This window comes from Botrytis cinerea, chromosome 1 (genome assembly GCF_000143535.2).
Source record: "Botrytis cinerea B05.10 chromosome 1, complete sequence".
Lineage (NCBI taxonomy): Eukaryota > Fungi > Ascomycota > Leotiomycetes > Helotiales > Sclerotiniaceae > Botrytis > Botrytis cinerea.
This window is the reverse complement of record NC_037310.1, coordinates 315940-341239: the sequence shown is the minus strand read 5'-3', so window position 1 is coordinate 341239 and position 25300 is coordinate 315940. Positions and strand designations below refer to the sequence as shown.

Genomic DNA, 25300 nt, shown 5'->3' with positions numbered 1-25300 from the left:
GCTGCAAGAGCTACACCACATTCCCACAGCACAGGTCAAATATGATGACGAATTCTGCCTCAATTGAAGGTCACAATTGGTTATCATCTTTGACGTGGCTGTGTGAGAATATACGAAACCCTGCACATTTTGGTGAACATAGGGTAATCGCTGACCAAACCGTCTACCAGTGATAGATAATCAATAACAGAAAAGCGGCCGACTTCTACTCCTTAGCCTTAGCTGCAGAATTCAATATACTCCGAAATCCAGAATTATGCTGCGAAAGGCCGTTTCAATGGGATGGCATTGCGTGTGATGTTGTGTAAATATTTGGATTCTGGGCTTGATTTGCACACCCTTACACGAGGGTACATAAAGCTCAAGATCAGAAAGAACAATGCAAGAAGTAGTTTTGCGACTTAAATCCAACCAAATTATTGCTAGAGGCCCCATGGCTTGCATCATTGTAGAGGCTACAAGTTGCGAGACCCAAAACAATAAGGAAGAAAACCAGAAAACTCAGAAAGAGGGAATAAACAAGGCAAGACAGAGCCACAAAGCTGTTATGAATACAGCTTACGGATAGCCCGCATTCCATATGACAGTAGGAGATAATAAGCTCAACACTTTTACTCAGTACCAAAGAAAGCTGTTGAGATGCAACCGGATGTGGACTCCCACAAAAAGGCAAGCATTATAGCACAACATAAGCTTCTTCCGCCATTTTTAAAACCAAAAAGCATCATTTCTTGATTGTATAGTTAAGAAAGAATGGAAAATCATGCAACAAAAAAAAAACAAAAAAAACATACAACAGCAGGGATTCGCTGGTGGTCACCCACCCAACTACTAATCTGCCGATCTGAGGCTTGTGTATGGCAGAGCGGACGGGATGCCCAATTCTCCTCAGTCTATGGTCGTATGTGACGGAAATTCGTGTTGTAAATAATATATTCAATGAGAAATCAACACTGCTCCTATGCGAAAACCATCTGGTCTCTGGATTTCCCCGGCCCAAAGCAACAATGCTATCTCCCATTGTTTGAAAAGGTTTGAGTGACTAGGAGAGAGATATTGATGGAGGAAAGAGTTTGTCCGTTGGAAATAGAAATAAGCTAAAACACCACTAGTATAAAGTATCACGGATCTATCAGAGTCCGCTCAACTCAAGCATAAGACATCGAGTGGTTTTGTTCCAAGTACGACTGAGCTTTAAATCGAGACACGTAGTGACTGGGCGATAAGACTGTACGTTGGAGTAATTATTCGATAAAAAGAGGAAAGTGCTGCAAAATTGTGCTGGGTGGTACTGGAAAGTCGAGCAACTAATTCGTGGAAATATGACAAAAACAAAGATTGGTATGATTCGATTGTATTCTATGTGCCAATTGTTCATTTGCTTTCGATGTGGTCCTCCACATATTGCGACAACAATAATCATACATTCTGTACATAAGTCGAGGGTATCAATAATCGCCCAGCGCCTGCCAAACTTTCTGCCTCGTTTCCATTAACGCCATATAAAATAAGATAACTCCTCAGCCTCGATGGTGGTATTTCGTACGCCGTGTTCTCGCGCTCTTCTATGAGCATCTGTTTGGTCATGAAGGTTGTACTAGCTCTGGCGCAGTTGTATTGTCGGTCCATTCGAATTCTGCGCAATCGATCAACATTCTGCGATAATCTCGTCCACGCTAGAAGAATCTTACTCTGTCTGCACATAGGACACTGCCCTTTAGATGAATCTTGTTTGATCCATTCTACTATGCAATGCTGAACCTTTGTTAACATGGGGTCCGACAATCAATGGAATTCGTAACTGACCATGTGGAAATTGTGCCCGCATTTTCCTGATACTATTTTGCCTAATCAGTTGCGCCACTCAAGTATACGGAGTTGAGGTGACATACGCAAGCTGCAATCATCTCCAGGGTATTTGCAAGTAGGACATGTCCCATCGAAATGTACCTGGCAAATACCACAGACGTCGTCTTCGTCAAGATCCCACCTCCAAGTTGCAACCGCATTCCATGTTCTGATCTTTACTTTCATTTTCTTGGTCTTTGGCGCTGGCGCTGATTCCGCAACTATTCGCGGAGCTCGAGTATCGGTATCAAAGCAACTTCAAACGTTGTAGGCATTGGAGGCATTGGAGGCCGTGGACGCGATTGCTTGATCCTAATCAACAAACAATGCGGGGGAGCAACACCGGGCAGATGGTCATATCACGTGATACGTTTTTTTTTATCTGAAGCTCTGATAAGCTTCTGAGCGGTTGATAAGGTTACACTCCAATAATCTCCAACAACCAAACACTTACAAACAAAAGGAAGATTACAACATTCACATATTCCAATCTTTGTTCCGAAATTGGGAGCTCTATTGTTCAGATCTAAGCTTTATTTACTTCACGCATCTCCAAACTCCAACTGGGATCGAAACGTAGCGAAAGCTTGCTCAAGTTCATGGTAAATTCTTATTAATCTGCGATAACATCATATCTGCCATAATGGCAGCATCTATGCTCTATCGACGAGCTCCAACTTTGAGCTCTTTCTCACGACAACCTCTCACTTCTACATTCTCTAGATACATCACCATGACTTCCCAACGATCATTCTCATCGTATCTCGTCACTCCCTCCGAACTCTCCGAAGCTCTTAAAAAGAATCCCCCCTCCAAGATCTCCACATCTCCCCGCACCGTCGCCGTCTGCTCAACATGGTTCCTCCCAACCTCTCCCCTCAATGGTCTCCAGACCTTCCGCGAAAAGCGAATTCCCTCCAGTCGTTTCTTTGATCTCGATAAAGTATGCGACAAACGTTCTCCTTATCCTCATATGCTCCCCGATGCGAAAACATTCGCATCCGCTATGAGCGCGTTGGGAATCCGCAGAGATGATACAGTTGTCGTATACGATTCTCACGAGCAAGGCTTATTCAGCGCGCCGAGAGTAGGATGGACATTAAAGGTTTTCGGACATCCAAGTGTACATGTTTTGAACAATTTCAAATTGTGGGTGGAAGAGGGGTATCCAACTGAAAGTGGGGAATTCTGGGATGTTGATACTTGCGCATATCCGATTCCACAACTGGATGAAAGTAAAGTTGCGGATTTCGAGGAGATTAGTGAGATTGTTAAAGATACTGGTAAAGAAGGAGCAGAAGGAGTACAAATACTGGATGCGAGAAGTTATGGAAGGTGGACAGGAAAGGATCCCGAGCCTAGAGAAGGTTTGACCAGTGGTCACATGAAGGGTAGTATCAGTTTGCCTATGGGAGAACTATTGGATCCAACTACCAAGACGTTGTTACCCGCCGACCAATTGAGGAAGATATTTGAGAGCAAGGGTATTGATCCAGCAAAGCCTATCGTCAGCAGTTGTGGCACAGGTGTTACAGCTACCATTATCGATGCTGCATTGGCAGAAGCATATGGAGAGTCAGGTACACGAAAGGTGTATGATGGAAGTTGGACGTGAGTTTCCCCATTTCTCATGCTGATTCATTAACGTAACTAACCTCAACAGTGAGTTCGCTCAAAGATCCAGTATTTCAGACGGATTAATCGTCAAGGATGAATAAGTTATTGCATTTCAGCGTTTGCGGAAAATATACCCACTCTACTCAAGGACTCTTTACAATGATGATATCTATGATACGCATGTTTTAGCGAATGCAATTAGGTTACGGATTTTAGCTTTGCGAATAATAAGATAGGCGCACGTGGGAATCTGATGTTAGGGAGGCATAGATGCATATGATGTTTAGCTGATGAAATGTTGTGGGGGAAAATCAATGGACAATTCAAAAAGGCGTATTTTTTTTTCTGATGGTCCTTAATTTGTGACTCCTTTCCTGCCAAACCAATGAGAATCACCTCCTTGCATGATCCCAAATGCGAAAAATCACATAGCTAGGTCCAAAAATGCCTAGCGCTTCCTCACTCACTCGCTTCCGCAGAATAACTCTTGTCCTATCATACTGTAGGCCAGAGAAATACCAGTAGTTCAGTCGTTGCATTCTCTTTAGCCTCGAGACAGCAACATGCTATCATCGTCGAGTGACAACGATCCATTCTCATGATATGTACTCGCACGCATTAACTTAACAATATTACAACATTGTTTGTCGGCGCAAGTGTGCTTCTTGAAAAGCTTCATCTAGATGTTATCTATGTTCTTGACCTGCATCACCATTGGGAGCTTGCTATAGAGTGTACCAAAGACGTAAGCTCGGGTATCTGTATTCTCCATTAGGATGATGACGCAGACCATGAGCAGATAATTTTGGGGGAATTCCGACTAGGAGACTGGTGGTTTTTCATTGTCGCTAGAATGCATCATCCGAAATGTGGAAATAATAAGGATAGCGACATATTCGGTAGCCGACAGTAATAGTTCTGGATTAATCACTGAAAAGGCTACTTTCCCTTGCTATTCACTATCTAGTCATTAGCGCCTTGTCAGGAATATTGTCGGGTATTGTTGGGCGTTGTCAAATGAGTGCAAAGTATTTGTAAATAGTCTGGGGAAATTGTGATTGTTGATGGAGTGCAAGATTTGATTGTTCTGTATATGCTTGGGGATTGAAGAATTTTGGAGAGGCTGTGAAGGAATGATATCGGACTGTTCAAAGACGGGGTGAGAATATAAACATAGGAGAATCTTGAGGAATTTGTGAAGGCGGGAAGGCGGGAAGGCGGGAAGGCGGGAAGGCGGGGAGGCGGAAAGATAGACTTGGTGGTGCAATGGTTTGGAGGGTATGTGATTCACTACCAATCTCCTACATGTTTTGCATGCCATTCTGCGAATGCCATGTATTCTACCTCTACCGAACGGTAAATCTCACCCGCTATAGTTCACAAGTTATTGTCTATAAAATAACAGCACAGTAGTTGTTCAGTCATCTATAGCATGTCTTCGAAGGGGACATTCAATGTGTCAGGGAGAGAAAGTGGCCATCTCCGCAAAACCTTTGCAGATTGATATTACTCGCAATCAATAATTAGGGACATCGTCTCCAGTATTCAACGCATTTCGATGATTTGTGATGGGAGTTGTGCACTGTTGAGACGAAAGTTATTATTTTCATCCCCGAAAGCAACAGTACTATAATCAACGGTGAGAATATCTTGGATAGTTATTATTACTCTCGAATTTCTACCCTGGCATATCTAGAATGTTTACATGAATTTCCAGCGAAATGACTTCTTTGAATCTTATTAATTCAAGGAAAACGCTCTCATGTTTCCGCTTGTTCAGGGTTCCGACTAGAACGTTTGAATAATTCAAAACTTCAGAACTCCGATTTCTTAAATAAAGGCATGAGAATGCATTCGCTGAATAGTCAGATTGATTCACTGGCAATATCAAGAATGAAAAAATAGAGGCAGACTCTTTGTCAGTTCTTGCCCATGTACCCAATCATTTAAGTCGGTATTCATTCACTTCCCATCAATAACCCCGCTCATACTCTCCTTGCTGCCCTTCCAATATCTATACATTCTCTAAATCCGGTCCTTAAAAGCGCTGTATCAATCAACCTGGTCGCCGCATATATGATCAAGACAAGTGATCTATCTTTATGACAGATTTCAGAGATTTAAAGATGTTTTGGTCGTTCCGATGGTATCAGGAGATCCATTCTCTCTGAACTCTTCGAATTTGTATTTATCTAATAATTTTGTTACACTGTATTGCCCGGAAATCTATCTTATATATAGATTTGTAAGGTAATTGGTGACAGTAATAAGGACGGAAAATAACAACCACACTTCATCATCATTTCCTAATAAATTCTAATCCAAATACCTCTATTTTTCTTCTTCCTATCTCTTATTAATCGGACTCATATATACGGGAGCGAATAAGCAACTTCTGCCCCGCAAGTCTGAGTGAGTATATCCCTAGCTTCACATTAGGAATTTCTCCTGTATTAGTAAAATTGCAAACTTTAGAAATTGCTCCGATACATCGCATCTCTAGCCGTAAAAGTGCAATACGACGGTAAATGAGAGATTCAATCCCATCCAATTACCACAGCCCATTATGAAAAATCCAGAAATATGATGCGTAGCTCCTACCCCCTTTGCTTCTACACCTATTTATATGAGAAGTTCCTCATCTCCCTTTTTTCCCTCACAAAGTCAGACCCAAAACTATTACTAAACACTTAAAGTGGTGCTGTGGTATCAGATCTCAATATTTAGGTCTCAGAGCAAAGCTAAAGAATACTCACTTAGACTTCTGGGTACGAGTTGTCTCTAAATTTAATTTTCGTTGGAGTTTCGATTCGTGTGTGTGAAAGTTATGTCAAGTATTCCAGAAAATCGACGACAGTAATATTTCCATTGTCGATCTCCTGAATATCTATTTCGAGACGAGTCTAAGCGCAATGCAAGCAACATATATTCAACCCCTGTCTCATGCTCCAATTTTCCATATGAATTTCCTAAGAAGTATTCCTGATTTCAGAGAGAATTGGAGCTTTTCACATGCCTTAATTTCTCGCTTTGTTCACTTTTGTTATTTCTCTGGAGTGGCAGAAGAATCTACTATCCTTCAACTGTACTCTTAAAGATTGCATTTCTCAAAATGATTATCCGCAACCGAGTGAATAACGTAACTTTCTCTTACCTTTTCTCTGTGTTCTAATTTCCACACCCTTCACTCCCACTCCTTGATTCTCACTCTCACTCTTATTACTCTTACTCCTACTCTTAATTGCGCATCATTTCCCCACTTTCTCACTCCTTCCCATGTATCAAGATCATGCGAAATTGAGCCATCAAGATGAGATTTGTTAGAGGCAGCGTTTGTTGTAGGAATATATTCTACACTACGTGCTCTGTTCTTAAATAACATTCAGTTAATGGAATATTGTACTTCTGATCTTTGAATATAGTAGAAATTGATCTGTAAATCTATCTTTATCTCACTCACCGCTCCATTTCTGCTATGGATATTTTTCCACTCTGTCTCCAGGCTTCATCTTGTGAAATAACAAGATCATTCCATTTTACACTCATCGACACATTCCACAATGACCAAAGTCAAGATATCTCATCGAATGATTCTACAACGCATATTCTGTATTCTGACTTCACAATTGCAGGCGGATTGACATGGGTTTGCAAGTGTGGTAAATATTTCATCTGTATTCATTCTGTGGTTGTGATTTCGGAAGTGGGAAGAAAGGGGATTGTGTATTTAAGCGATAAATGATTTTCATTTCCAGTTTTGCAGATCAGATATTATGAACCAAAGATTTACTTTAGTAGAGTATAGTCAATAAGAATAGTTAAACAGAATAGATAAATCTCTCTTACTTCCCTTAAGCTCCTTTCTTCAACTACAACGATCAAACCATCTGAGACGCTTTCTTCTTAAATAAAGAATGGTGGGTGTATCATACGATCACGATCTGGGTAAGCTCCAATCTACCATTTCCTCCTTCTTTCTATCAAAGCATCTCCATCCTCTCGCAACTTCTTCGAATCAGAGATTCACCCATCCTCTACACCACAACACCCATACTCCTCATTCACCACCACTCATTACCCCATCCCATGACCCTTCTCATCCACACACTCCCCATTCTGGAAATTTCAATCTCATATTATAAATCTACCCATTTATTCCTATTCATAACTCTCCTGTCCAGAAGTCTCTGCATCTTGCTTTAATGGATCAGTCTGGCGATTTTTCTTGGAGCTGACTTTGAGTGCTAGTGCTGGCTTTAAAGTATGCTTCAAGGATTGAAAATGGAAAGTAATATAATTCGATAACAATAGTGTGTGTGTTTGTGTTTGTGCATGTATGCATCTATCATCCCTTTCTTCATTGCAGGAAACTTACGACAACATATCTATATCTATATCTATATCTATATCATCATCATCATCATCATCATCATCATCATCATCATCATCATCATCATCATCATCATCATCATCATCATCATCATCATCATCATCATCATCATCATCATCATCATCATCATCATCATCATCATCATCATCAAAACTCACCAACGAACATAAACCAACCCCCCCCCCCCAAAAAAACAAGCACCCAAATTCCATCCCCACATTCAATCCTCCCACTCATCTCAAAAAATAGCCAAAAACATACACCATACCTTTCCACCTTTCCACCTTTCCATGCATGAATTTCTTCATTTTCAGAGGTCCTTCGCTCAACTCGACCCTACTCTCTCGCACTCGTTGTCTTACTTACACCTTTTGATTTTGGATCTAGCATCTTTAAAATAGAAGATAATGGAAGCGTTTCTGGTGGTGGAATTGATGGTGAAGAGATCTCTAGCTAGGATATTCACTTATCTTCTCACTCATCGCTCATTAAATTACTCTTCATTCACTCCCTGCCTCCACCTCCCTTGCTCCTCCCAACCCATCCCCAAAGACATAAACCCCCCTCCCTCACTCTTAGTTCACACATCCCCAACTCCCATCCCAACTACATATTGACCTAAACTCTTATGGAATCCCTCTCTCTCCCCCTCCCTCTCCCCCCTCTTCCAATGAGATCCAAGTGCAGACGGAAACCACACCCAAATATTGTATAACTAGAAATTTAACAGGTATCTATCTACAGAACACTTACCGAGTGAAATTCCTCCCTCGAACTTTGACGGGAAAGAAGATGAGATGTGAGAAGATTAGACAAAGCGAATTCTCATCACCGTTGTCAAAACACGTTGGTAGTTAGTACATACATTCAATCCACAACAAAATACACCCAAACACCAAACATATAACAAGAAGAACAAGAATAGCAATCACAAATACCCCACAACCGAAAACCATGCAAAAAAACTACCTACCCACCTACCCAGATACACCCCCCCTCCTCCCGTCCCCCCCCAAACAACCCCTCCGCCAAGAGACAGACAGACAGACAGACAGAAAGAAAAACAAAGACAAGATTCCCCCCCCCCCCCCCCCCCCCCCCTTCCCCCACCTATCTCGATCTATATCTACCCCGATTCATTTCAGCATAACCAATTGCAATTACAAAATCAATTATACATTTGAATCTCACTCTGTTCTACTTTCTACCCCTATTATTCACTTTCCCCTCCTCCCCTCCCCCTACCTAATCCAATTCTCAAGCTATCAATCCTCCCCCCTCCTTCTCTACCTCCATCCCCCATCCCCCATCAACAACCAGCCTCCAACAAAGAACGAACCACTAACGCAATGATAAATGATCAATGATCCCGACCCATGACCCATAACTCGTTTATATCCACATCTACATCTACATCTACATCTACATCCACATCTCCCATCTCCCATCTACATCCACAAAATAGATTCCTAGATCTAGATACTTTGTCAGCCCATCCCAGGTTATAGGATATCTTTGCTTTAACTTTAATCTAAACTTTAATCTTAACTACAATCTTAAATTCAAATTTAAATCTAATCTCCACTCTAATCTCCATTCTAATGCCTACCCTCTTCACTCACACACAAATCCCATCTATAAAACACACTTGTCGATCAAAACAGATACTTAGGAGAAATAATTCTATTCTATTCTATTCTATTCTATCCATCACTTCATGTCTTCATGTCTTCGGTTCAGGTATCTCATTTAGGTAATTCCATTCCATTCCCACTTCCTCATAATAATCCAAGGTATCATCGCAAAAGTTCCTCCCATTCCAATTCCTCATAACAATTTACCCTGCTCTCTGACTCCCATTGTATCCCATTGTATCCCATCTACCAACGTGAAACCATTGGTATCAAAACAAAACATTCAAACAAATAATGTGTGTATACCGGTGCATCAGAGCCCTCTTAATCTCTGTACAACCTTTCATAAAAACATAAACTCCGCATCCATGATATATGCAAAAGAGACCGAGACCAAACACCATTGCTAAACCAACCGGAAATGAAAAAGATTTTCTGGTGAATTACTCATCTTTCCCATCATCCTTTCTTCATTGTCCAATCCCCAACCTGAATACACATCCAAACACTTAAGGTCATCATTTCTCAAACCTATTTCCCCCATCTCTCCCCAAACCTTTCAATATAGTTCTTTCTAACTGTCCACATCCTCGCTCTCTTCCCAAAGATATACATCGGCACACTTGCCGCCATTAAAATCAACTGAATAACCCCCAACCAAATGAATACACTCTTACTTCCATCCCTCTCTAGCCATTCTGCAAAGAACAATGAAAAAACCAGTCCGTGAAAGATATTCTTTGAAAAGTTCAAAGTTACCAATGCTTCACCAGCATACTGTCTGTAAGAATCCACACAAAACGTAATCGCCGTCGTCGAACCTAATGAACAACCAAAAGATATGATTCCGAAGAAGATAGTTGGGACTATCCAACTATCATGTATTTCAGCAGACCAACCAAAACCCATCAGACCAACTACTGTGGTTAATGCGACTGGAGCTGCCATTATAAGTCTATATTCCGGTTCGTAGAGACCTCCATTTCTTCTGGACATAGCCCGGACAATGACGTCGCTTACTTTTCCCGCCACCGCTGTACCGAGCACTCCACCTATAAAAGGAGAGAGATATATTAATCCAGTTGATAAAGCTGAAAAATTATATGTATGTTTATCTCTATAGATAACAGCGACGGATTCGGATAGAACGATAAGCCAACCAATCGAACAAGCATAAACAATTGAAGACCATAGGACAGCCGGATATGTAAAGAGAATAAAAGGCCGACAGGCTACTATAAGCCATTTGTCTTTGCTCAAACGACCATACCAAACCTTAAGTTGCTGGACAAAGGTTTGTTTCGGGGCTTCTCGAAGTTCTCGTGTATATTGTGGCCCAAGAGATGGTTCACGACCTGAAATTCCTTCTTCAGCATCTCGAAGAGTTGCACTTGAAAGATTTCTTTCGGTTGGACGACCACGATCAACATAATTGCCTCCGGATTTTTCGATATTACTATAGTAAGGTGAATTGAAGTTGTGTAAAGTAGCTACACCTGCTGATGTCGTAGTTTCTTCTGGGTGTACAGAGTCGTGATCACGAGTAGCTGGTCGGGTTGAACTGGGACCAAATGAAACATGAACTACAGAGTGTTGTTAGCTTGACGTCTCATTTTTATGAGAAGATCAGATCTTACCATCACGGTCCAAGGGACTGGGCCTGGTGCGAGGACTTGTAGGTCTAGTAATAGCATCTACATCTTCTTCCTTATCTTCATCAATTTTCGTCGAAGTTGAATCTGAATGCATATCATCCGGAACAAAACCAACATGCATACTTCGGGTTGGTTCAGCTGCTCTCATTTGCTGAATTTGTGGAGACCGGGCTGCTTGTTGTTGTTGATCCCCTTCGGTTCCATCCAGCTGATGAGCTGCAGCAACATGTACTTTGGATGATGAATGCCTGAGACCTCCGAATGTATGAATAATTTGTGATATGTTAGAACCTTTTCTGCTCTGGCTTCTCGACTTTGGTCTTTTAGGTCTCGGTGTTCGATCCCAGAATGTTTCTGGAACAAAGAAGAAAAGCAGTATCCAGCAAAATCCCCCGATCATCGTAACAATCCAAAATACCCATCTCCAACTAAGTGTTTGAATAATGACGGCACTAACGAGTGGTACCAAATTCTTTCCACCAAGCAGTAATAGAGTATAAATTCCGATTCGATAAGCACGCTCGTGGAGAAAGAAAATCTCTGCAATTGTAGCAGACGGTAAACACTCGACCGGACTAAGTGCAATACCTTGAACAATCCTGGCAATGAGGAGGGAAATATATGTTGGCGAAAGAGCGCACCATATGCAAGAAAGGATGAAAAGAATTGCTCCACCAAGATAAACTGGACGTTTTCCATACAAAATTGCTGTTGGAGAAGCAAATACCGAGCCAACGCCAAGACCCATCATATACAATCCGGTAGTAAGTGCAACGTCGGCGGTTGTAACATCGTACGTATTCGCGACATTTGTAAAACCGGCAGCTAAAATTGGTGTCATACCACCTCCCAACATACAATATAATCCGAGGGAAAGTAATGCTGCATCTCTCCTCCACATTGGCCAATTTAGAGGATCATTACTTGATTCCTCTGGCTGAGGATCCAAAACGGTTGACCCATCTTTTGTCAATTTCTTTTCCGACCGAATGGAAGCTGCACGACTTCTATCGTATGGGGCTTGGGGTGGAAGGGTAGATGTTGAAGTTCTAGCTGGAGCATTTCGCAAACCTAATGGTTCATTTCGTTTGCCTGTGAGAAGGAGAATCGAACCTGGAGAATAGGGTGGTTAGACATTATGCGAACAGAGGGATCGTCCGGAAATCTTACCAGGAACTTCATGGGTATCTGGCACATTCAAAATTCCCATACTCCATTTCGAAGGTCGGGGTGCATCTGAGTCATTCAAATCTCCATCTTCCTTTTCATGGACTGGAGTATTCGCAGCGGAATCTCGAGCGAAGAATGCGTGTGGCTCAGAAGGTATTTCTCGTGGAGAGATTTCTGCATGTGAGTCGTCGCCCATTTTGATGGTCGTAACTAGAAGAGGAGGAGAGCCCTCTATATCATATCCAGAATGTGGCGGTTTTCAGGAATCGATCGAGGAAAACACTTGGAAGCAAAAGGGCTTCACCAGCCTTGTGACGAGGCTGGTTATAATTCACTGATGTGTCGGTGTGGTCGGATCAACCCAATTTGTAGCAAACAGATATTCGCCGCAGTCGGTTATGAACACAAACACTCCCGCAGAGATAACTATAGATGCTCTGACTTATAGGGCAACGAGGAAGAATGCAAGAAAGTTGGAAAGTCGTAGGTAGGTGGGCAGGTAGGCAGGTAGGTAGATAGATAAAGTTTGGAGGGGCAATGAGGGAGTCAGAATGGCAGAAACCCAACCTTCCTCACATGCATATTATATATACGAGTCTGAGAAATGAAGATCTCTTGAGGAAGTCGGAGCGTCTTCCCAACAACTATATACTTGTGCAAATAAGACACAAGCGATAAGGAAAAAGGAAAGAACTCAGAGAAAATTAATATAAGAAATACATTTTATACTTCACCTAGTTACCTTGATGGGAAGGATGAGATGGTAAGGATGAGGGATGAGGGAGGGATGATGGATGATGGATGATGAGGGGTTGGGTGATCCAGAAATCGTTTATTCGTTTAATCGTTTAATCATTTTTCTAACCCCTTCATTTTCATATGGTAGTTTTGGATTTTGGGATTTTGGATTGTTTACTATCTACTATTTATTATTTACTATTTACTATTTACTCTGTATTATCTATTTACTCTTTATTATCCATTATCCATTATCTATTTATTATCTATTATTTATTATCTACTATTTGTCATCTACTCCCTACCGTCTACCGTCTACCGTCTACCGTCTACCATCTACCATCTACCATCTACTACTCATTCCTATCCTATCTACTACCTCCTCAAGTATACTCCAAGACATCCAACATTCCATGACGACAATTATCCTAACTCTGGCTGAAATATTAAAGACTCATTCAAAGTTAGTGCAAGATTACTGCATGATTAGTCTACCAACTACCGTCAAAAATATCATGTTGTAGCAGAAAAGAGGACCCTGGATTTGCGAAAAGAAAGGTCATATGGGGTAAATCGAGCGCCACAGAGACCAGAGATGGTAAAAATGATGGAGACACAATGGCGGTGGAGCAATAAAGTTAAGGATTCTAAGACAAAACGCTCTAGGGATTTTGATAAAGAGGTAAAAGATAAGCGCCGCTCACGGGTGGAAAGTGGGAAAAGGATTTTGAGTGGTTGAAGGTGTGAGGATGTCGTGCTCATGTTGGCTTGACTCCAGTTGTACTGGATACGATGACCAGATTCCAAGGTAGATGATGAATGCACGGGTTTCTACTCGAGTGGAATGTTGTTGTTGTTGTTGTTGTGGATATAATGATGAGTTAGCGACGTTGCCACACATGTATTCAACCCTCCAGGAGCTATTCTGTGCAAGGTTCAAAAAAGCAAACGAAGCTTACACGAAGATCTCTTTAGATCTTAAGCCTCATTCTTTTTGCGAGCCTCCCATTCAACCCTTGTATAGCTCACCTTGCACAGTGTCACTATATCATCTTGCATCCATTTGGCATCTTGCTTGCAGGGGAGGAATATCCACTGGGTCTTCAAGCGTCTTGGTTACACCGTGCATTGCTGTCCCAACTCCCAAGTATTTGGCAGATAACGCGCGCTTCCCGATATTTACGACGTTGTTGGTTAGGAAAGTCTTGCGGGTTACCAGTTGTGCGCTGCGAAGGCTACGATGTTAACAAAATTGCCTATTTCGTCTCGTCCGTACTTGGTTTTGCCCAACGCAACAATGGGGTTATCCGAGGTTTAATCATTCTCTACGCATAATCCCTTTTCATCTCATCATCTCATCATCTCGTGAAGAACCCACCCACCTCCTGCTCCCTCGCATTCGATACATTCACGAAATCGAACTGCATGTGGATGTACAAAAAGGACTTTCTCTGCAAGCAACGCCTCTCTCCAAATGCGCGATTTACTTGATTCATTCTACATTATCGTCTGTACCATACTGCCATACTACCATCTCGATTTCCCCCTCAAGTGCGCACTACCACCGGCCTCTGCTATCTCTCCTCGTTTTCACCCAACCCCTCTTCCTCACATTCCAGTTCCAATTCCAATTCCAATTCCATTCTTCAATGCATAGAGTGGAACAGAACTTCACAGTGGAGAATCCAACGTCCAAACATCCAGCTGATCACAAGTCATCTGTTCCCCATCCATCATGCACAAGCCTGACAGCCAGCTTCCTCCTTGTTTTTTTGACTTTTTCGCTCGCAGGTAGGATCCATTCTTATCCCCAATCTGACATCAATGCATCGCTAGGTAAGACACGCCTCTCTATGCCGCACGTTTTCTGAAACCATCGTATTTGTGATACCCCAGATTTCCAATCAGTGTCTTTCGGACAATACCGAGGCGAAATTTCTGGGGTAATAAGACTTGCCTATCCTATGCGAGTGGGTACGGAGAAGAGTAAGACTTGCTTACTTTGATAAGACGCTCGTTCATCCATAGTTCGATGCTTTATTTGAGATACGAGTATGCCAACATTCGTAAGGTGCTTTGCAGTGTACGCTGGAGGTTTCAGCTCACATGCATTGCAGCAGCTAGGCATTTCAAACGTACATTGCGTATGTCTATATCTACGTCAGGGAACTGTCTCTTCCGATACGTCTCTTATTTATATGCAACATAAGGTCGAGTGATCAACGTTTGTCCCAAGTTATAATCTTCCAATTTGGATGCAATGCTTTCTAGCCGAGATGTCTGGCAAACTCGATCAAGCAGCCTCTTGCATGAGAATAGTCCTAACTTTTCGAGCAGCCAATAACGATTACATTTCAAATCATATCTCCTTTGATCGCTTCGTTGCACTGCTTAAAATACAGCTTTGATATCTTTATGTTTGACAATTCGAGAGCTAGTAACTTTCCGAATGGTCCTGTTGCATACACACAACTAAACCTCACATTCATTCTAATCCTCGTCCCCTCCACACCAACAACCATCTCATACAATTCCCAACCCTCTCATCCCTCCATCCGTTCCACCACCTTTCTCTCCGTCGGAACTCAACACAACCTCCATAGTTTCCGAACCTCGAACCTCGATGCTCAAAGCTTTGAACGATGGCTGCAGCTTCACACAACTCGGTCTTCATCTCTTCTTCCCATCGACAAGCGACCAGCCCGCGAACATACGCTTATCATTTTCCAATTTTCCTATCCATCCAGCATTCCCAATTTCAAAGCTTGATAAAAACACAACATCAGTAGCTCACCAGAATATCCCGTTATCTGATCTTCACCATGCACATGTTCCGGATAACTATCTTCCTCAAATCACGTACACTCGTTGTCATTTGCTCATTCTACTACATCCCCATCTCGCAATATACGATTTGCAGCTTGAACATCGATGAGTCGAGCATGAATGATTCAGAAGAGGAACTCACATACATACATACATACATACATACATACATACAAGTAAACACGACATCCAACTTTCCAGATCCTTCAACCCGACAATTAGTCAGTCAGTCGGCCAGTCAGTCAGTCTCCTTCAACTCACCCACACATACATTCCCTCCACCATCCGGTCCGATTTCCAGCACCCTTCCCTTCCACCCCGCAATAAACGATACCCAGCAATAAAAACGATCAACAAAGCAAAGCGTCGATAGCATCTCTAAACCCCTGTAGCAAGAGCATCATCCGCACCTGCGAATCACAAGAAACTCCTCGCTCAAACCGTAAGCATTTGCGAACTCCATATCTTTTCCATCCATCACTTTCTGCTTTCTGTTCAATCACATGGCATGGTTATCACATCACGTCGTTTCCGAGCACCAAATTCCTAGTTACGGAATCTCTAGAAATCTCAAGTCAAACTCATTCTCGTTCCGCGGCTCGTATGGTTAATCTCCATCTCTATCCAGATCTTTTTCCTTCTCGCCAATTTCCAAATTCTATGGATTTATCAGTCTACTCGTACATGTACGTTCCCCTTCCCCTTCCCCTTCTCCTTCTCCTTCTCCTTCTCTTTCTCCTTCTCCTTCTCTTTCTCCTTCTCCTTTTCCTTCTCCTTTCCCCCCTTTTCTCTCTAAATTCTCATTATATACATAAATACATGTATGATCCACAAAACACAACATTAGAAAATAAACTTGCTTGCAGCCATAAATAATTGACATCTCACATACAAACGAATGAACAAATAAACATGACTTGACTTCTAAAAACGTGAAATCAAATTATTGCGTCGTTGGGATATCAATATACAAAAAGGATATCTCTGGGCCAAGCGAACCTAGTCCTAGTTCTAGCAACTAACCATAAACGCCTGACACTAAGACTCCATTTCCATTTCCCTCTCCCAGTATCCAGAATTCCCAGAAACTCCTTAAACACAGGTAATCTCCAACTCTATGCTTCCTCTCCCACCCCCAACATCCCTCTCAACCCTCCCTCAACACCCCTCCACCACCTTCCTCTCTCCTCCAAATCATCTCCCGCCCCACCAGCCCCCTCTTCCTTCCTCCTCTTCGCCTCTTTCGCAGCCGCTACACTCGTCATCCTCTTTCCTTCTAGCGGTATCAACTCCGCATTCAACCTCTCCGCCTCTTTGTTTTTTCTCGGGACAAGTACTTGCAGTTGTTCCAACTGTCTATCCAATTCTCTCCTTTCCTTTTCTCTTTCCTCTACCAATTCCCTCGTTCTATCTAACCCCAATTTAAGGTTTGGATTTCCCAGCCCTTCACCACTCGATCCATTCTCTTCCTTCAAAACCCTAATACTCTCCTCAAGTCCCTCAATTTTCTTCGGCAATTCCTCCAATTGTCTTGTTTGCAGCTGAATATGTTCATATTTCTTACATAATTCTCTACCTCTTTTCTCCAACTCTTCAACCAGTTCTGCGACTTCGACCTTTTGGGCTTTGAGAGAGCTTTTGGAGATGAGCAGAGAAGCTTCTAAATCGATATTTTCTTGATGTTCGACTACCAAAGGAGGATCCCCGACAATGGCACGGATGAATTTCTCTTTGGTGACTTGTTCGAGATATGAAAAGCGAAGTTTGGAGAAAAGTTCCTGGTGGGAATCGTCAGTGTGTGTTTTTGGGGCTAATATGATATCTCCATGGCAAATGGCTTCTCCGGTAATATCTCTTTAGTGCTTTCTCATCTCCAATTATTCTGCCTCCACGGCAGTGGCCCCCGGAGGGCCAGCGGAGCGTCATTAGTCCATCATACATTGATAATCCAAACATCTGCCTTCATATCCCTCGTCTGCCAATTCTAAAACTCTCGGATGGCCAGCAGAGCGCGTCATTAAAATCGAATGCTTTATGGAGGCAAGCCCCCAGACCCCCATAGCTCGCTGCGCTCGAAGTTTCTTGAATATAAATCAAGAAAAGAAAAGGAATGAAAGTCAGAAGAATATACCTTGTAATGCGCCAAATCGGCTTCTAAACTCGCCGGGGAAGGATTCTCAAGAGTATCTGCGGCAGAGGCATTGGATGTACGAGAGCCGGATTTTAAAGGGGCGGAAACTGGTTCGGAAAGTTTGATGATACTCAGTTCGTGGGATTTTTGGAGTTTGTGGAGAGTGGTGAGAGTGCTTTGGGGTGAATGCGCCATGGTGTGAGGAGAAGGAAGGTTGTTGTTTGATGGGATTTAGGGGTCGTTGAGTCGAGAGTGTTTTGGAAGAATACCAGTATCTCGTAGAATAGTGTAGAGATCTACGTTTGTAGATTAACGTCTCTGCAATTGCTGATTTTGTTACTCTTGGGAGATTTTGAATCGGAGGGGTGTTTGTCGCATCGCATCGCATTGTTTACTTTGAATTATTCTGCCATGCGGTGACAACTTGTTATAAATTCACCCCCCCTGCCGGATATATTTCTTTATTTTTTCGTGTCACCCACTGGCAAATATCGTATATTATCCGATCAAGGTGTCAATGCATCATATCTTAGAAAATACGATAGCAACCACAAGGCTCCAACTTCAAGATCAACGATACATACTTCTTATTCGCATTCTATTTGTTTCAACATATCCCAATTCACTTTTTTTTGGCCTATCTTTTTGCTTCGGCAACCTAGATATCTTATATATCTGCAATATAACGCTTGATAAAATATCATAAGAATCATAACAATACTACTATCCTCATTATCCCATTATCAACATCGACATCAACCTCACAATTTCAGCCTGACACCATAGTGTCACACGAAATACCGCAACATGGCAAACGACACATATCTAACAGACGACTATGTCGCCTCCCTTCTTGCCGCCGATGCAAAATCCAGTTCTATAAAATATTCATCCATGGGTCTCTCAGCCTACGCCCCCTCATCCAAACCACCTCCCAATAAACCCAAACCCAACACTCGTTTTTTGCGAAATATCATCAGAGATACGGATAATCATAATAGCGCATTATTAGCCAAAGAAGCTGCAGAGGCGAGAGCTAGATTAGAGAGTTTATCGGGTGGGGCAAGACAGAGAAAGGTTGCGCCGACGGATATTAGGAAGAGACAATTGGGAGATATTAAGGCGATTTTAGGGGGGCCAGTGAAGAGGAAACGGGAAGTAGAGGATACAGGACGGGGAAGTGGGAAGAGGGAAGATTCGTCGCGCACGGGAGAAAGCACAAAAATTAGAAAAGTGAGGGATGAGGAAGATGGTGATCGCAGAAGGAATAGGAAAGACATCGACATTTCTGCGGAATTGATAGGTCATCGGAGGAGGGAATCAAGACGCAAAGAAGATCGAGGTGCGGATGAGGAAGTTGACAGGAATAATCGAAAATCCAAAGACAGGCGGAGAAAGCATCAAGACGATGAGTCGGAAGAAGATCATCAATCTCAACGAAGAGAACACAGACGAAGAAGAAGTACGTCAGAAGATAGAGAGCGCGCAAGGGGTGAGAGAAAAAGACATAGGGGGAGAGACAGATCAGGTTCACCTCGAGAACATCGAAGTAAAGAATCAACTTACCGAGACCGAGATCGATCACCCCGTCGCTCTCGAAAGCGCTCCTTGTCACCACCTTCAGATGATGAAAGAATATCTTCGTCGAGACAACATAAAAACTCCTCATACCATACCAAGCGCCACCCATCTCCAGACGCAGGATCATCCGACTCTGATCCCCTAGACTCAATAATCGGACCTCGCCCCGCCCACGAAAAACAACCCCTTCGAATCCGTGGTCGTGGCGCTATATCCCTCGGTTCAACATCAATGGATTCTCGGTTCCACGCAGATTATGATCCAAAAAGCGATGTGCAACTCGAAGATAATCTTGACAACGAAGGAGGAGAAGGAGAAGATTGGGATCAAGCATTAGAAGCTCTACGCGATCGACAGAAATGGAAAATGCAGGGCGCAAATCGATTGCGAGATGCAGGATTTTCGGAAGAAGAGGTTAAAAAATGGGAGAGGGGAGGTGAGAAGAGGGAAGAAGATGTGAAGTGGAAGGGGAAGGGCGAGGGAAGGGAGTGGGATAGAGGAAAGGTTGTTAGGGGAGATGGGACGGTGGGATTTGAAACTGGATGGGGAGATGCGAAGATGGAAGGAGCTTTGGGATCTAGTATAGATACAGAATTTGGGAGACTAAAGTAGGGGAGGGGGGTTATTTCTCGGTGGTAAATTAAATTCAGCATGTCGGTATGGAGAAACTGGAATTTGGAATCTGGGAATATGGAAAGGGGGAGAAATAGGAATTGAATATATGACCAGGTCTACGGCATTTGGAAAGGGGATCGGGAGTTGGGATTTGAGAATTGGATAGGGAGGGATATGAGGTGAATATATGTATATGTATAATATAATACGTATGATTGATTGAATATTAGGCAGTAGGTAATAGGTATATCAATCAAATGTGATAATATCAACGAAATACAAAGAGTAAAGTCCGAAGAGTAAAGAAAGAGAATATTTACTCATTCTAATATGTGTATATATTACTTCACAAAACTATCTATCTACTTCTCAGCATATATATATATATAAACTAATCCAAAGTAAAGTAAACTAAAGTAAACTAAAATAAAATATACACTCAAACATCACAATATCATATCATATTCCAGCCAGCAAGCAAGCAAGCAAGCAAACAAACAAACAAATAAGTCCCTATATAATCAACCAAAATCCATCAATCAAAATCAATCACAAGAAAAAGGTATAGAATTAATTATGCTACAAGTATCAAAAAAGAGAATATGAGTAACTCTCATTCTCATTCTCATTCCCATTCCTATCCCAATCCCAATCCATTCCATCCCATCCCATCCCAACTAATCCTCATGCAACAAAACAAAACATCCCCTCCCCAAACTCCTCAACTGCCATGCCAAAAATAAAAGCAAGCAAGCAAGCAAGCAATATCCATTCCTCCAAATACATGATACCGCCCACGAACCAGAATCCTATTCATACCCATACCATATCATATCATATCATAATCAGGCTTGTATGCCAATACGCCCACCCATCCACCCGCAGAGACGCCATAAATCCAGCCAACCCAAGTAATTCAACTCGTCTTATAAACACATTCAACCACTGGTAAATACACGTACATCCGAAGACCTATTTTATCCTATCCTATTTCATAAAACTGTACTCCGAGTTGAAAGATGTTAAAGTTTCTTTCAATTGAATCGCGTTTGTTCGATTCAAAATACTCAGCACCTCCACTGCCATTTGGAAGTTTAGAAGCAAGGACGTTTGATTATTATGTGATGAGTACATATGATCCATGGTTATAATCAGAATGTTGCATACCCCGTATCGGTATAAGGATCATAATTAGGCCATGTTCTCTTCACCCTCTTAATCAAATTTGCATTGAGTTTGACCCCTGTGAAATTTCGTGGGAGTATTTGGCCAGCTCTGTGTTGATTCTAATGTTAGTACTTATAAAATTGACATACGTAACAAGGGTTAGGGTTAAGTTTAGGGTCAGGGTTAATTCCACTTACAGTAAAATATCAACTTTGATATTTCTCGCCTTATCCTTCAAACCAACCTGAGTGATATTATCTCGCTCAAATTGATCACCAGATTTTTCAATTTCTTTCCACATGGGACCTTTTTCGCCGATGTAGTCAATAAGAAGTTGTGTATCTTTATCAGACCAAGGCGTACGAGTTTGCGATATACCAAAACCATTCTTAATTGCTTGTGCTATTACATTGGAACGAGCGCTGGCTTGGGTAAACGAATGTGCGATAGTACCAGGTTGCTCATCTTGAGGCATTTGCACACTACCTTCATCATCTTCTGGAAATTGAGGTGATCGGGATAGCTCTTTCCTGTGTTGATTTTGTTGTTCTAGGCCTTCTTGATTTTGTTCCTCATCATCATTGTTAGAAGCTAGAATTGGTGATGGGGATCTGATTTTACGACTTGAAATCTGTCCTTGAGAGTTTTCACCAGCTTCAGTACGCGCTTTCTTGCTACGTTGAGGCTTGGGTTTAGGTACGTTTTGATCGGCTTCAAACCCTTGATCTTCGCTATGATCGTCGTCATTTGACTGGAATTCGGGTGATGAGGCTTCTTTAGAATTTTTTCTACTACGCGAATCTTGTGCTAGAGAACTTTCACCCACTTCGGTACGTGGCCGTTTGCTGGGTCGGGCTGAAGATTTAGGTACAGCAATTCTACGCCGGGGCTCCCTGTTTCTTTGGTCGGTTTGAAAATCTTCATCTGAGTTATGACCTTCATCATCCGACAGAATATCTGCAGCGTGGGCTTTACGCTTGTTGGTTTTTGGTTGGGCTGGTTGAAGTACTTCATTGTCCGCCTGTAGGTATGTAGGGACTTTGCGCTTGTTGTTTCTTGGCTGAGATGGTCCCGGATCATCCGCCTGAGAATCTATGGGAAATCCTTGGCTGTCTTCCACCCACACCACTTTTTGGGCATTTGAGTGCTTCCTATACATTCCACTACGTTTTGAAGTAGTCGTTATCAATGGACGGCCTCGAGATACCAGGGGTTGTTCAGGACTTTTATTTTCTTTATTCTGGGAATCGCTGTATTTCTTGAAATTTTGTGTGATTTGAGAGTCCTGTTGCTCCTCTGGTTGTGACGGAGCAGGAATGCTAGAACCGACTTCTATACCACCGCTTGTCCGACTTCCCGCCAGCTTTCTGAGACTAACAAGCTTCGTTATAGCACTCGGGTTGTCATGAAAGCTAAGAAATTGTTAGCGGGCGTTTGTTTCTTTGAACTATTGGAATGTAACGATAAAAGATGAACAAATCTTACTCTTTTTTTGTTCTTGGTGCGGATGCCTGAGGGCCCCTTTCCGAGGTTGTACTATCTTCACGTTCTAATACTTCCGGCTCGTAGTCTACACGAATCTCGGGTTCGGAGTCGGGTTGGTCACTTTTAGCAGTTTCTTCTTCGGCATCCGATTGAATATCCTTAACAACTTCTTCAAAGGGTACCATCACATTGTCGATACCACCTCGGCTTTCTACGATCAAATCTACCTCAGCCCAGCGCTTTTCGCCATAATCGACAAGGTCATTGAAGAATTTAGATCTTGGAAATGATTTATTCAGACGTTCAAAATCGACATAACTACCCGAATCCTTTGCTTGAGCTGGGGGCAAAAACATACTGCGGATGATGTCCACCCTCTCGCCAGTTTTGGTGTCTTTTTTCCTAAAACCACCCTCAAAGCAAGAAGTTAGGAGTTCATTGGGATTGAAATTCCGGCCGGGTTCTAACTGACGGGCAGTAAGCTCAAAAAGCTGAGTTCGTATTTCTAACATAATAGTGTGAGTTTCGTTGATCAATCTACTGCTTTCCGATCCGTAATCCTTAGGCGCGGCAAACTTAGAAACGAATGGGCGAGGAAACATTTTCTCTAGAGATTGAAGAAATAACATCAACTCTTCTTGTGAAACTTCATTACCCTCCCGCAGTTGAATAACTTGGCCTAGAAGAGTTGCAAGATTCGCCGATTGAAGAATTGCTGTGAAAGGAGCCGCCCAACCACCAAGATCACTTGAGCCAAGACCTGTAGAATTTAAGGATCCAGAAACCTTTTCCAGAACAATGTCAACTTCGATAAACTGTTCTCTTCCATATGGCTCTTTGTAAACCTCAAGCTCATTAGAAATGGATTCCAAAGCTTTAAGATGGCGACCCATTTCCTTTGGACGAATTCCTTTCTTGGTAGATTTGTTGATAATCTTCTTAGCTGTATCGTAAAGGTCTGGGAGGGTCTCAATAGCCGACCTGGAATTGATAATTTGCATTACCCGTTTCGTGTGTGATGTTGTGCGCGTATCGTCTGAGAAATCGCTGCGGCCTTCGTCCTCCGAATCGTATTCTTGCCCACTTGCGACCTTGGTTGTGTCAAGATCCTCTTCATCTTGGTCTGCCACTTTAGTAGCTTCAGGGTCCTCCTCCTCATCAGCTTGTTCACCAGCTTCAGGATCTTCTTCATCATCGGCTTGTTCACCAGCTTCAGGATCCTCGTCCACCTTGGCTTGTTCGCCAGCTTCACGGTCTTCTTCATCATCGGCTTGTTCACCAGCTTCAGGATCCTCGTCCGCTTTGGCTTGTTCGGCATCTTCCTCCTCGGATGAGACTTCTTTATCTTCTGCAACCATGGACAATTCTATAATTCATAAGCGACAATTAACAAACACATTGTAAAGGATGCTAACCTCTGCGACCGGGTGCTCGTTTGCCAGCAGCTTTGCGACCACTCCTAGAATTTTGTTGCTCATTTTTATCACCCGTACCCTCAACACTTTCTTGGCGAGGTATACGAAAATCCAACTCGACGCTTTGGCTACGAGTTAATCGGGTGGTCTTTGGAACAGGATTTGTGGATTTGGTTGGTGGTGAAGATGGGAGGTCTCGCGACACCGACCGCGCAGATGTTCGAGCCATGTCGAATATCCCGATGCGACGATCCAAGGATTAGTCGTACCCAAAAACGTTTGGCGCAATGGGATTTATGTCTTATCGTAAATGTCGCGATGGTGTTTGTTAGTGTAGGTGTGTGGAGTTGATATTGTTGTGTGGATGAATTGACGCGTTTTGTGTTGTGTTGCTGGGTGGAGATTGTGGGTGAAAGATGCAGGAGGAAGTGGGGGGATGGCTTGAAGCCTAATATTTGAGGCTGTCGAGTCGCGCAATCACGTGCTGTGTTGGATATCTTTCTAGCCTTGGTGTCGTGGACTGGATGGCTCGAATTCAAAGCAATGCCAAGGATGTAAAGTGTGCACCAGGTAGTAGTAAGAATCCAACAGATAGTTCTCAGTCAAGTTGAATTCAATTTGGAAGGAATGAGAACAAGATCTATACCGAAGCAAGTTTCAAAGGAAGAATAGGTACCTAGGTATGCATTGTGCTAATTCAAGTTCGCTAGAGCGTGTTGCTTTACGTTTGTTCATTCTCATGAAGTCAACAACGGGAGAGAGGGTACGGTATCTAGATGATACATTTTCTACAGATATAGGAATCTTCTCCATGTACTGCTTGATCCGGTCAACTATCCCTCAAATTACACGTATACTTGCATTCGTGCTTCCAAAGAACGGTCTAGACGAGCGAAGATGTATAGAATGGAAATAGAGTTCTTACCCTTACCTCTCCAATGCCAATCATTGATTTCTTGATTAGGTCCTTGGATCAGGGGGCAAGGGAGGGATTAGCTGGATAAAGATTTGAGTATCTTCTCCTGACA

General features: G+C 42.5%; 6 protein-coding genes across 6 annotated transcripts; 2 read left to right on the top strand and 4 right to left on the bottom strand.

Moving 5' to 3' along the window:
* Nucleotides 1–875: 875 nt before the first annotated feature.
* BCIN_01g00890 (hypothetical protein) lies at nucleotides 876–2204 on the bottom strand. The gene is made up of 4 exons (XM_024690192.1): nucleotides 1893–2204; nucleotides 1807–1838; nucleotides 1692–1755; nucleotides 876–1636 (listed from the first exon to the last, which is right to left on the bottom strand). Exons 1-4 carry the CDS (start codon nucleotides 2032–2034, stop codon nucleotides 1584–1586), a joined length of 291 nt encoding a protein of 96 aa, XP_024545960.1. The 5' UTR covers nucleotides 2035–2204; the 3' UTR covers nucleotides 876–1583.
* A 106-nt stretch (nucleotides 2205–2310) lies between these two features.
* Nucleotides 2311–3870, top strand: Bctum1. The gene is made up of 2 exons (XM_024690191.1): nucleotides 2311–3459; nucleotides 3512–3870. The coding sequence occupies exons 1-2, from the start codon at nucleotides 2492–2494 to the stop codon at nucleotides 3564–3566; spliced, it is 1023 nt and encodes a 340-aa protein (XP_024545959.1). The 5' UTR covers nucleotides 2311–2491; the 3' UTR covers nucleotides 3567–3870.
* A 5572-nt stretch (nucleotides 3871–9442) lies between these two features.
* On the bottom strand, nucleotides 9443–13137 carry BCIN_01g00870 (hypothetical protein). The gene is made up of 3 exons (XM_024690190.1): nucleotides 12315–13137; nucleotides 11127–12257; nucleotides 9443–11072 (listed from the first exon to the last, which is right to left on the bottom strand). The coding sequence occupies exons 1-3, from the start codon at nucleotides 12508–12510 to the stop codon at nucleotides 10021–10023; spliced, it is 2379 nt and encodes a 792-aa protein (XP_024545958.1). The 5' UTR covers nucleotides 12511–13137; the 3' UTR covers nucleotides 9443–10020.
* A 3659-nt stretch (nucleotides 13138–16796) lies between these two features.
* Nucleotides 16797–18404, bottom strand: BCIN_01g00860 (hypothetical protein). The gene is made up of 2 exons (XM_024690189.1): nucleotides 18010–18404; nucleotides 16797–17656 (listed from the first exon to the last, which is right to left on the bottom strand). Exons 1-2 carry the CDS (start codon nucleotides 18202–18204, stop codon nucleotides 16994–16996), a joined length of 858 nt encoding a protein of 285 aa, XP_024545957.1. The 5' UTR covers nucleotides 18205–18404; the 3' UTR covers nucleotides 16797–16993.
* Nucleotides 18405–18519: 115 nt separating this feature from the next.
* BCIN_01g00850 (hypothetical protein) lies at nucleotides 18520–20528 on the top strand. Its single transcript, XM_024690188.1, has one exon. The coding sequence runs from the start codon at nucleotides 18817–18819 to the stop codon at nucleotides 20200–20202; it is 1386 nt and encodes a 461-aa protein (XP_024545956.1). The 5' UTR covers nucleotides 18520–18816; the 3' UTR covers nucleotides 20203–20528.
* Nucleotides 20529–20657: 129 nt separating this feature from the next.
* Nucleotides 20658–25019, bottom strand: BCIN_01g00840 (hypothetical protein). Its single transcript, XM_024690187.1, has 4 exons — nucleotides 24273–25019; nucleotides 22858–24223; nucleotides 21570–22784; nucleotides 20658–21480 (listed from the first exon to the last, which is right to left on the bottom strand). Exons 1-4 carry the CDS (start codon nucleotides 24499–24501, stop codon nucleotides 21357–21359), a joined length of 2934 nt encoding a protein of 977 aa, XP_024545955.1. The 5' UTR covers nucleotides 24502–25019; the 3' UTR covers nucleotides 20658–21356.
* Between the last annotated feature and the right edge of the window lie 281 nt (nucleotides 25020–25300).

What these genes read in the sequence shown, in the direction of transcription:
- BCIN_01g00890 (XM_024690192.1), bottom strand. Translation starts at nt 2,034, where the DNA reads ATGAAAGTAAAGATCAGAACATGGAATGCGGTTGCAACTTGGAGGTGG. An exon ending in TGGAGATGATTGCAGCTTGC is followed by an intron (nt 1,839 to 1,892) that starts GTATGTCACCTC and finishes TAGGCAAAATAG; the next exon opens with TATCAGGAAAATGCGGGCAC. An exon ending in GTGTCCTATGTGCAGACAGA is followed by an intron (nt 1,637 to 1,691) that starts GTAAGATTCTTC and finishes TCGATTGCGCAG; the next exon opens with AATTCGAATGGACCGACAAT.
- Bctum1 (XM_024690191.1), top strand. Translation starts at nt 2,492, where the DNA reads ATGGCAGCATCTATGCTCTATCGACGAGCTCCAACTTTGAGCTCTTTC. An exon ending in GTGTATGATGGAAGTTGGAC is followed by an intron (nt 3,460 to 3,511) that starts GTGAGTTTCCCC and finishes TAACCTCAACAG; the next exon opens with TGAGTTCGCTCAAAGATCCA.
- BCIN_01g00870 (XM_024690190.1), bottom strand. Translation starts at nt 12,510, where the DNA reads ATGGGCGACGACTCACATGCAGAAATCTCTCCACGAGAAATACCTTCT. An exon ending in AGATACCCATGAAGTTCCTG is followed by an intron (nt 12,258 to 12,314) that starts GTAAGATTTCCG and finishes CCTATTCTCCAG; the next exon opens with GTTCGATTCTCCTTCTCACA. An exon ending in CAGTCCCTTGGACCGTGATG is followed by an intron (nt 11,073 to 11,126) that starts GTAAGATCTGAT and finishes AACACTCTGTAG; the next exon opens with TTCATGTTTCATTTGGTCCC.
- BCIN_01g00860 (XM_024690189.1), bottom strand. Translation starts at nt 18,204, where the DNA reads ATGGCGCATTCACCCCAAAGCACTCTCACCACTCTCCACAAACTCCAA. An exon ending in CCGATTTGGCGCATTACAAG is followed by an intron (nt 17,657 to 18,009) that starts GTATATTCTTCT and finishes GATTCCCACCAG; the next exon opens with GAACTTTTCTCCAAACTTCG.
- BCIN_01g00850 (XM_024690188.1), top strand. Translation starts at nt 18,817, where the DNA reads ATGGCAAACGACACATATCTAACAGACGACTATGTCGCCTCCCTTCTT.
- BCIN_01g00840 (XM_024690187.1), bottom strand. Translation starts at nt 24,501, where the DNA reads ATGGCTCGAACATCTGCGCGGTCGGTGTCGCGAGACCTCCCATCTTCA. An exon ending in ACGAGCACCCGGTCGCAGAG is followed by an intron (nt 24,224 to 24,272) that starts GTTAGCATCCTT and finishes TATGAATTATAG; the next exon opens with AATTGTCCATGGTTGCAGAA. An exon ending in ATCAAAGTTGATATTTTACT is followed by an intron (nt 21,481 to 21,569) that starts GTAAGTGGAATT and finishes GAATCAACACAG; the next exon opens with AGCTGGCCAAATACTCCCAC.